Below are 11,617 nucleotides of genomic sequence, written 5' to 3'. Positions count from 1 at the left end.
AGGAATGAAAATGAGAATGATGAAGAGGAAAAAGATGATCATGCTGAGGAAACAAATAATCATGAAGAGACTATTCAACAAACTGAAAATGAAAATTTGTTGGATAAAGTTGTTGACAACATTGTGGACAATGTCATTGGAATTGGAATTTCAAGTTTAAATAGTCAAGAAGATGAAATCTGGAATCACCCTGAAATGAAAACTATTTTCGATAATATTGATATAGGTAAATTTTGTCTTACTTTTATTTTAAAAAAATATATAAAAATATTAATACACAATAACAATTTTGTTTGTTAAATTTTGACCAGGGTCACCAATGAGTACAGGTAAAACTAATACTCTTTCAGAAAAGGAAAAATCAGAAGGTGTACATGAACAAGGAACAAAAGTTGAAAAAACAAAGGGAGATGATACAGGTAAATGAATGATTTAAAATATATTACAATATTTATATTGATTTTTTTAATAACATTGTTTATTCATAAGTGAATAATACACTATATAAATCAATAAAAAATAAAAAATATTCATATATGATGTATATGTTTCAGGCAAGGAAAACTCTGAAGATAGAAATAAAGGAGGAACAAAAGCTAAGAACACGAAAGATGGATGTGAAGATAAACATACAGAAACTGAGAAAGGAAATGCAGAAGATAAAGGTAAATAGTTGAATCACTAATAAATGAATATAATAAGTTTTATTATTCACAAATAAATAACGCAATATAAAAAAAAATTTAATATTTCTTATTCATAAATAATGATATGCATTACTTATTCATAAATGAATACATTACTTATTCACATATGAATTACTTAATCAAAGTTCTTTATCTTTCAGGAAAGAAAAAGTCAGAAAATGAAAACAAGAAAGGAGAAAAAGCTGACAAGACAAAAGGAAATAAAGGAGGTAACAATTTGGATAAACATTTCAAAATATAAACTAAAATATTATAATTAACTTACAACTATTTATATGATAAATCTCCTGGCATGCAGATACTCATCCAAGCTTTAGTCTAGGTCTCAGTCAAGATTCAGATCAAACTTCAAGTAAAAAATCTAATGAATCTTCACCAAAAAAACCACTTACAAAGAAACAAATCAAAGACGACCATCAGAAGGTTGTTATCAGATTAGCAAAGAAAATGTTCTTAATCCAAATCCAATCTCTGTATCAATTCCTACTGAAGTAGGACCATCAAAGTATGATCTGGATCAACCAAGAGAGAAGAAGCTTGTTGATGCTTTCAAATCACCTTTCAAATGCAGAATAACAGACACAAAACCCAAACTGACACATCAGGAGAGTATTGTCTGTGAATGGTTGTTCAACTTACAAGGCAATACATCGTAAGTAACTTTATTTTATATACATTCATATATGATTATTATATAGATAATAATCTATGACATTTTGATTATATATTTGCAGAGATGTGGTTGTCCAGACAAAATATGGTCAGACAACAGAAAGAGCAGTTATGGAAAGTCTATATGCAAACACAGAGATTTTTGGAGAAGTTTTAGACACTTGGTCTGATTTACTTAACCACCAAAAACTGGAAAGGGATTTTGGAAATTCACCATACAGACTCTTCTTGAAAGTTGGAGTTTCTGTAAGTTTATGTTCTAACCTTAATTCCTTCCTTATTCATAAATGAATACACCAATATGATGTATTCATTTATGAATATTATATTTTTTTACAACTGAAATTCACATATGATTATACAAATATGATGTATTCTTTAACATAATTATATATATTCAACTGAAATTCACATATGATTATATTGGTTACAGACTGCTTATCTAACTTCAACATTGTCTGATGAAAGAAAGTACGAAAAATTCAAGGAAAACTTTCATGACAGTACCAATGGGTACAAAAAAATCTTGAACATAAAAGATATTGACATGGTATGTTAATTAAAGTTGTTTTTTTATGTATATTTTATCAACAAAATACTTACCATTATATACATAAAAACAGGTATTCTTTCCAGTTGTTAGAAGTGCTCACATTTTTGTGATTGTCTTCAACTTAAAGAAACCGTCAATTAAAATTCTAGACAATAGTGCAGTTGAGGGGGATTATGAAGGGAAATACGGAGTAATATTGAAACCTTTGGTATGTACCCAATTCACAACAACATAAAAGAACCAATTTATTACATATCTAACTTTTATTTTATTTAATGATCAGAAAAATTTGTTTGTGAGATACTTTAAAGAAATAAACCATCCAAGAGCAAATGCAATCTCAAAAGAAAGTATCAAACCCCAACGACTTGAAATGTCATGGAGAACAGTTAAAAACAAAGTTGATTGTGGGGTCTTTGCAATGAGACATATGGAGACCTATATGGGACAACCACTCTCAAAGTGGAAACCAGGTCTTCATAAAGAAAGTGCAGTTCAGCAAACTACTTTAGAGAAGCTCAGGCAAAGATATGCACACATAATGCTAACTTCTGAAATTAACATGTTGAAGGCTAAGGTGTTGGATCTTGCTGAAAAATATCAAAAAGTTGAATTCAAAGTGCGTACTGATCATGCATACAAGGCTATGCAAACAATTCAAAAAAGGTTAAAAGAATATTGATGATTGCTTGTGAAGATGAAAGAATGTTGAAGTGTGATGCTATAGAATAGTTTGTGTTGAAGATGAATGGATTTGAAGTACATGTAAGATGATTCTGCGAAACAAGTTTTAAATGGTTTGTTAAATGTTATTGAACATCGTTTTAATATTTTGTGAAATGCTTATGAACAACTTTTATTATCTTGTGTTGAATGATTATGTAATAGAAACAACTTCGCTTATTTCTGTCAGTTTTTTATATTTAAATATTTTCAAAGTTTATTTATGTTTATTCATAAATGAATACAAATATGATATATTCATTTATGATTAAATTAGGAGTAATATGTCAGCATAACAAAGTTCATATATGAATATAACAAATTCCAGATATGAATATAACTAACTTATTAGTAGAAACAAGTTTGCTTATTTATGTCATTTTTTTATATTCAAATATTTTCAAACTTTATTTTTATTTATTCATAAATGAATACGAATATGATATATTCATTTATGAATAAGTTCAAATTAATATGTTAGTATAACAAAGTTCAGATATTAACATAAAAAAGTTCAGATATGAATATTACTTATTTATTAGTATAACAAATTTCACATATTTGTATTCATTTATGAATAATTTACAATATCAATATAACTTATTTTATAGTAATTTAAAAACAAATATCAACATATCAATTTACCATATCAATATAAATGTGTATGAATTATTGTTTATTGTTTTTATCTGCACATATTCATAATGAATAAAACCAAAAAACATATAAAAAAAAACTAAAAAATCCCTAACTGTCTTTTGCTGATTTAGCAGCTCCAACTCTTTCTGGACAAGTACGTAAATTGTGTGGAACTCGTTTTCCACATCCTGAACACATTCTATGTTCTTTTTTATAATTTTCATATGCTACTTCACCTGCACTTGGAATTCTTTTCTTGATTCCAGAACCTTTATTGCTTTGAACTTCAGGAACATGAATATTAATCTCTTCTGGAATAGGAATAGTAACACCCAAAAGCTTGCATACGACTTCACCATCTGTCTTGCTTTTCAATCCAGGAGAAATATAATCACTCTCAAATTCCTTCAACAACATTTGTTGTTTCTCAGCAAACAAAGCCAATCTCTTTTTTCATCTCTTACAATATCCAAACATGATTCAAAACTATAATATGAATCATTGACTAGCTTTACATTCTCACAATCACCTGAATCGGATTGAACAGAACTAAAACGATAATTTCTTGATATCACATCCTTTCTCCATCTCTTCAAAATGTACCTTTCAGGAATTTCTTTAACACCACATCTCATCATTATTGTAAAAGCATGTCTGCATAAAACACCCATACGCTTAAAATGTTCACAACTGCAATTTATTTCTTTCTCTTCAGCTTTTATTTCAACCTGATACAAAAACAAAATTTACACATTTACATTCATATAATAATACTCATATCAACACTCATATATTCATATATTCATATAATATTCATATATTCATATATGAATATTGATATTCATATATGAATATTGATATTCATATATGAATATTCTCATATTCATATATGAATATTATTACATTTTTCATAAAAAAAACTAGTAAAATTACCTTAAATTCATTTTTAAAATCTTTACTGTTGTTGTGCTGCACAATGTAAACTTCGCAACCATCTTCAATACCAACATATGAGTATGTACAGAAAAAACATGCTTTATATATTTCTTTTTGCACCTCAAAAAATAATGTACTTGTATAAACCTTTGATGCGTGCAGTTCTATTTCTCGAGGTGTTTGCATTTTATTGATGCTTTCTTTGATGCCTTATCAAGCTCTCGTTGAATATTCCTTTGCTTTTGAATGGCAGTGTCGTAATTCATCATGAAATTCAAAAGTAAGTTCCCACTTTCTGAATATGTATTAAAGAATGAATTCATACTCTCTGACCTCGATGTAGTCTTCATCAAACCACACATTGGAATATCACTAAAATATCCAGGTATCCATGAATCACGTATTGTAAACATGTCTTTAAACCATCTTGTGTCTTCAAGATTGAATTCCTTCATAAGCAAACCCCACTTCACCTCAAAAACATCAGGTTTCATATTAATGTCCCAAACAAGCTTCGAAAACCTTTTTCTAAAGTCTGTGTTCGTAAATAAATCATCTGATATCTGTATTAAAACAAAAAGATTCATAAATGAATAGATAATAATAAGTAAAATAACAATCAATATTCATAAATGAATATACTAATAAGTAATATATTTGAAATATATTAAAATAATACCTTTTTTTTTCAACTTTTTCATTATATGCCACATACATAATCGGTGCTTTGAATTACGAAACACATTCTCAACAGCTTGTTTTATTGCAGCATCTTGATCGGTTAAAACAAGTGTTGGTTCTTTCCCATGAGTTTTAAGAAATGCTTTCAGCAACCAAGAGTAAGACTCAATGCTTTCATTGCTTAGCAACCCAGATCCAACAGTAACCGATTTTTTATGATGGTCAATAGCAGTAAACGGAACAAAAACCATTCGATACCTACACACAAAAAAAATGTTCATTAAAGTCAATTTTTGATGTATTAATAAGTGAATATAAAAATATTCATATATGAATAAGCTATAAACAAAAGTAGATAAAATAACTTACTTGTTTGTTCGGAAAGTCGCATCAAACGAGATAACATCACCAAATTCAGCATAATATGCCTTCTCCATTTCATCAGCCCAAAACATACAGTCCAAAACATCATCTTGACAATTAAACTCAAATGAGTAATTTGGATAGTGTGCTCGACGGTCATTCATTGTGTTTACTATCATTTGAGCATCTTTATAACCAATAACCCTGTTGATATCTCTCCTTAAATTTTTATAGTCAACTACTTTTGGCTTTACAAACTCATACCCACCTCTCAAACTTGCCCTCAACTTATGAGCCATAGTTGGACCTATTTTTGATGTGGAAGCACGCACAATAAACTCTTTTTCTGAATATGACATTTGTCTCGCCTTTTTTAAATCGCTTCTCTTCTCAAGTGGATGGTTGTGAAGTTCATCAAACTGAAAAACTTTATAATCTGGAGTTCCATACACAGATTCAAATATAATCTTTGCTTGACAACCAATAGCTCTTGAATTTTAATTTTGTTTCCTCCTAACACCACTTGTACCTAATGTGTCACAAGATTTCTTTTTCTGTTTACCACCACGATTACATATAACATGTTTCTTCTTTATAATCTTGTTATCAAACCTTGACTGTATGCTCAGTCTAACATCAAAACCACCAATTTCAGCATACTCAGAATACATTTTGATAGCCAAATTTAATGATTTGAAGATTAAACCCTTAAATGGAATAAGTTGAACAGGTACATCTGGCTTATAGACATGTTCTCCAATTATATCATCAAAATATTGTGCATCATGTACTGAACTTGAAGATTCACCACCTAAAATAATAATGCATGAATAAAACAATAATATATATGAATACATAAAACTCATATAAATAAAACAAAAAACATTCATATATGAATACATAAAATTCATGAGGATTCAAAATATATAAAATAAAACATAACTTATTCATATATGAATAAAACGAAAAAAATAATAAATTCGAAATTACAATTATCACACATTTATTCATATATGAATAAGACAACAATTTATTCATATTAACATATTCATATGTAAATAAATGATAATCAACAAAATTAAAAACAACAAAATAATTCAATAACTGATACCTTCAAAAAATGAGTTCTCAATATCTTCTTCTTCACTCTCACTCATAGAAGAATACAAATCACCATCAATAACACTAGAATTCGACATAATACACCAAATGATCTATATAAATAAACAAAAACAATCTTAATATCGAATATATCTCACAAAAAAAGTCGTAAAGATGAAAACCTGGTTAATTTTGAATATATCTCACATCAACGTACAAAATATCTGAAAGAAACTTAAATCATATATGATCAAATGATGTAATTAAGCAATCTCTCTCAGTACAGAGCGTAAAAACTACAACGATATATCCGATTAAAAATTAAATCAGCTCCGATTTGAAATAAATATCTCAAACTACTTAACAAAAATCCGATGAAATAACTCCAATACATATTCGAAACTTGATAATCTTGATAATGAACTCCGATGAAACAACTCCAAAACGAAGATAATAAGCGTAATTCCAAACAAATTATAAAAAGCAATAGTCTTGATAATGAACTCCGATATATCCGATTCAAACGATATACATACCTGATCAAATCGGAAACCGAATACGAAGTAGAAAACTGAAACACATATGCGAAACTTCACGATTAATGGAATGAATACGTATAATTGCTAACGAGTTATATAAAGAAAATAATCTTGATAATGAATTCCTCATATCCGATTCAAACGAGCTAAAGATATCATCAAATTGGAAACTGATAACAACGAACAGGTAAGTTCTATGTAAAAAAGTTGCTAATTTACAAAGATACCCTTAATGAAAATGGACACGCGCATTTTTTTTAATTTGAACATGTTAGATAAATGATTGACTGAGAATGATTCCCCCATTCTCAACCTTTTTTATTTTCTCAATTGAACTTACCTCTATATATATATATATATATATATATATATATATATATATATATATATATATATATATATATATATAAATAATGGAACATAAGGAAAAAAGAATATCAATACTTCTCGGAAAAAAAACTCGTATTCTGATCGAATAAAATTGAGCTAAGTTATTTTTAACGGATCGTATTTGGAGTAGGATCGTAGGTTAGATCGTAAGATCGTAGGATCGGGATCCGATCCGATCCTACCTTTCATTGATTTTTTTTATTTTTTTATTATTATTTTTTTTTGCAAATGAAATCAATTTACTACTTTATGTCTTTTACCCGTTTACCAAGTTACCGTTTATCATTTTATGTTGTGACTTATGACTAATATTTTAAAGTTTTTATAACTTTTGAACAAAAAATTGAATGTTTAGAATATTTTTCATGTATTAAAGTTATAAATTAAAATTATGTTTAATTTTGTAGGATCTTAGGATCCCGATCTTGACAACCTTATATATATATATATATATATATATATATATATATATATATATATATATATATATATTAATATCACTATTTTCAGCTTCATCATTTGTAAGGGTATTAATACTGTTAGTGTTTGAGATATGAAGTTTTGAAAGTCTTTTTTTTAATTCGTTAATTAAATCCGTATTTCCTAGATTAAAATTACCATCGATTTGACAAGGAACAAAACTTATATTGCTAGTGCTTGCCATATTCTGCTTATTATCATTCTTGTCATTGAAATTTTTTTCTTCAATTTTAACTAAATGCTCGGTAATACTAGATAAGGTTTCGTTTGCATAATTATTTTGGTAAATAATTTTTTGAAGACCATTTTTCGTAGTTAATTGATTTGGGGCTTGAACTAAAGGAGTCGCAATATATATATATATATATATATATATATATATATATATATATATATATATATATATATATATATACCTTAATAAGCATTTAGCCTCAAATGCTGAATATTAAAAGGTACACCCCTTAAAGCAACATTTACAAGAACTTTATGCATTAAATTTATTTGGTCGACCATTGAAAAAGTCAAGGACCTCTTATCTCTCCTCTTATCAAGGAGCAGTTGTTTTGACCTGGCTCATTCCCTTATCTTGGCATTTCCCGATATGTCGTAGTTTTTGTTCATTGTTCATATAAACTTGAAGACACATTCAAATAGAAGTTCCCCTAACTCCCTCATCACATTGATCTGGCATGGGTCTCTCCAGAAATCCTACCATCGACCTTTACCACAATGAGTACATCCTCTTTAAAAAAAAACCCTAACTTTGGCCTCCTACTATGTCGTCCTTCGCTTCTTCGCCTCAACCACCACCACAACCACTGTTCGCCACCGACAGATGTATTGTATGCTTCCGGTAACATATATGGATTTGTTGTAAGTATTTGATCCGGTTCTCATCATCTTTTTTTCCTTCTTTTTCTGGTTTGTTTAACTGATTTGCATTTTTTTTGGTAAGAGATATTCAATTGTTGGTGGTATCTTGCTGCTACATGGGAACTGGTTCTACAACTCTCTCCTTTACCCATTTCATCTATCTTTTCCTATTAAATTCAACAACTCAGATTTGCTTTTCTTAATTTTTTTCGTTTTAGGAGTCAAATTCTGCATCAATTGAAGAAACAAGTACCAGGGAACTCCTCAACATCGATCTTTAGAGCTTAAATTCCCATGTAAGTTATCCGATAACATTACCCAAGTTATCCGATTTGTCATTTTTCAGGTATCCGATCCCATGTTTTTTTTTCTTTTGTTTTTGTTCTGGAAACTCAGACCGCCGTTTTCACCGCACTTCTCTCTTACACACACATAAATGAATTTCATGCCGATTTTCTGGAGCCAACCCCACATTTTTAGTTTTGATTAATGGTATAATTTTAACACATTTTGCTCATTGCAGATTCTGATTTCATAGGTTATTTTTTTTTGTCTGATTTCACAGGTTCATAACTGGTTCTGCAAAATTCAATTACCATTTGTAAGAAAAATTCATTTTTTTTGTCATTCGTCATGTTTCATTTTTAAGAAACATTTGATTGTCATTTTAGGTGGATATAGGTGATACGCACTAAATCTCTATAATTAATTTTAAAATTTTCTGACTTATTTATTGTATTAACACCATTTTCAATTGTTGCAGATTTGATGCAGATAATTCGATTATGTAGCTACAAGTGAAGACCAAAAGTTAAATGTGTAAGCGTCTTTCTGTTTTATTTATTTTTTTATTTCTCATCGATTTTTGGTTTTTGATTTGCATGGTTGGAACTTCATTTTTTCCTTTCTTTTTTCCATTGATTTTTGTGTTTTAATTTCCTAAATGAAGATGAAGATTAAAATATGCAAGCATGTTTTCAGGTTTAAAGTCATCAAATCTTGATCAAGCTTTCATCACTCATGTATATGTTTTGGTTTTGTAGAACCAGTTACCATCTATATCTCTTCTCTGATCATATAGAAGACGGGTCTATGTCGATCACCATCTCTAGCTATTACCTCCAGTGTCATAGCTTCAATTTTCTTTAAGGTAACTTTTATGTGTTTCAAAGTTCGAAATTTAGAAGTTGGGTCTCACGTTTACATTTTTATGTTTTTTTAATTTTGTTTCAAAGTTCAACTTTCTCTGATCATATAGAAGACGGGTCTGTTCCGGTCACCATCTCCTAAACGAATTATATTTGTAGCTTGATTTTACAGTTTTAAGGTTGTTTTTTTTTGTTACAGTTATAGGCTATGGCTTGAAGATGGTGCAGAAAGGATTGGAACGGATGTAACTGACCTTTTTAATTACGGTTACATTTTGTGATTAAGAACCTTTGATTTGTTATTTTTTTGGCAGGTTACAGAACATGCACTCTAGGTGTTCAATGAAATGGCTGAAATAATCTTTGGTCAAATGTGATCGAACAAAAACCGAAAGCCACTTTATTGTAGGTAATTTTCTATCACCGTTGTTCTTTAGGTCTTTTTTTAGTTGTTGGCTTTAAAAAAGTAATCATGTCTTCTTTAAGTCCATCTTTGATACTTTATGCAGGTAACTTGGCATGTTGCCAAGATTTCCAACAAGTAGAGTCCCTTGAAAACTAATGAAGTAAAATTCATGTATCTTTAGAATCAGAATCGTGAATTGCAGTCATTGCTTTGGGATAGTACAATAACATGAAAGTTGTCCCACATAGATAGAGCACTTATGTAATATCCAATCTTTTATGATTATATTTATAAGCATATGGGATTCTTGTATTTTTCAGTTGTTTTATTTTTTTTTTGTCTATTTTCAGGTTTAAAACAGTGATCCTATAGCTTTATGAGCTCATTCCCCAGTTTATAGGATGTTATCCCATTGTACTGTATCCATTTATACACTTACTAGGATAATAAAAAAAATATAAGGTGTTGTTTGTTTTTTCTGAGGCAAAATGTCTGCAGTCTGCGGACCACATCTGTAGACCTCTGCAGTAGAAGAGGTGGACCAAACGTCTGCAGTCTGATAAAAGAAGACTGTTTGTTTTTTTTAACATCTGCAGGCTACTAAAATAAACTGAAATCTAAATAAACTGATTTTTTTAAACTTCAAAATGATTTTTTAATATTTTTATGACTTTGTTATAAATAATTAACGAATCTAGATCAACTTTTATGTATTATTGTATAAAAAATAAAAATAAAAATGGTATGAATTAACGTATATATTTGATAAAAACCAACAACTTTGGTTGCAAAGTTATACTGTAACTAAACATTATAATTAGTGATCAAAGAATTTGATACATAAATGGATGGAAATAAACTTCGATTTTTTCAATTAAATCCATTAAAAACGTACCATAAATATTTTCTCGAGAAATTGACGATACTGTATTAAATAATGTTTTACAAAATTTGGCAAAAAAATATAAGAATATATTATGATTTTTTTTCATATTTATATAAACAACTTCAACGACTATTATTGTAATAAATCTTTATTTATAAATTTGTCAAAAATATCATGTATGTATCGTCAAACGTTTTTTTTTAAGTTTTGTAAAATTAAATATTATTCCAATAGTGTTGAAACAATATCCTGGGAAACAAGAAAAAACTTCATTACTTTATTAAAGGGTATTACCCTTATTATCACAGGACAATATGTAACGCCCGCAGATTCGGGCTAATCAATTTAGAGACAATGAGCGTTAAAAATGAATTTTTGATAGAAGATTATTTAGAATGAATAATCTTAACTAAGTTATAGTATATGTCAAAAGCATTCCGTACATGTAAAGAACGCTGAAATCCGCGTTATAACGAAGAAGTTATGACCCGTCGAAGTTTTCGGCTAAACCGGCACG

The 11,617-nt window shown here is 28.8% G+C and overlaps 1 protein-coding gene and 1 long non-coding RNA gene across 4 annotated transcripts; one reads left to right on the top strand and one right to left on the bottom strand.

Moving 5' to 3' along the window:
- Nucleotides 1–3,324: 3,324 nt before the first annotated feature.
- On the bottom strand, nucleotides 3,325–6,473 carry LOC145120625 (protein FAR1-RELATED SEQUENCE 5-like). Its single transcript, XM_079056430.1, has 8 exons — nucleotides 6,386–6,473; nucleotides 5,804–6,085; nucleotides 5,281–5,710; nucleotides 4,974–5,169; nucleotides 4,440–4,793; nucleotides 3,810–4,022; nucleotides 3,408–3,741; nucleotides 3,325–3,344 (listed from the first exon to the last, which is right to left on the bottom strand). Exons 1-8 carry the CDS (start codon nucleotides 6,471–6,473, stop codon nucleotides 3,325–3,327), a joined length of 1,917 nt encoding a protein of 638 aa, XP_078912556.1.
- A 1,917-nt stretch (nucleotides 6,474–8,390) lies between these two features.
- Nucleotides 8,391–10,755, top strand: LOC145106599 (uncharacterized). Of its 3 annotated transcripts, XR_013707607.1 has the most exons (9): nucleotides 8,391–8,660; nucleotides 8,745–8,786; nucleotides 8,879–8,956; nucleotides 9,226–9,261; nucleotides 9,424–9,479; nucleotides 9,704–9,810; nucleotides 10,008–10,217; nucleotides 10,318–10,475; nucleotides 10,565–10,755. It is a non-coding gene; the product is annotated as an uncharacterized LOC145106599 (long non-coding RNA). The 3 variants fall into 3 exon arrangements; XR_013707604.1 differs by having other exon boundaries at nucleotides 9,704–10,217; XR_013707605.1 differs by lacking the exon at nucleotides 10,565–10,755 and having other exon boundaries at nucleotides 9,704–10,217; nucleotides 10,318–10,533.
- Nucleotides 10,756–11,617: the final 862 nt, after the last annotated feature.

The sequence above is a fragment of the Lactuca virosa genome, chromosome 1 (assembly GCF_052849685.1).
Source record: "Lactuca virosa cultivar CGN04683 chromosome 1, Lactuca_virosa_CGN04683_v6, whole genome shotgun sequence".
NCBI classification, from domain to species: domain Eukaryota; kingdom Viridiplantae; phylum Streptophyta; class Magnoliopsida; order Asterales; family Asteraceae; genus Lactuca; species Lactuca virosa.
This window is presented reverse-complemented; position numbering and strand designations above follow the sequence as displayed.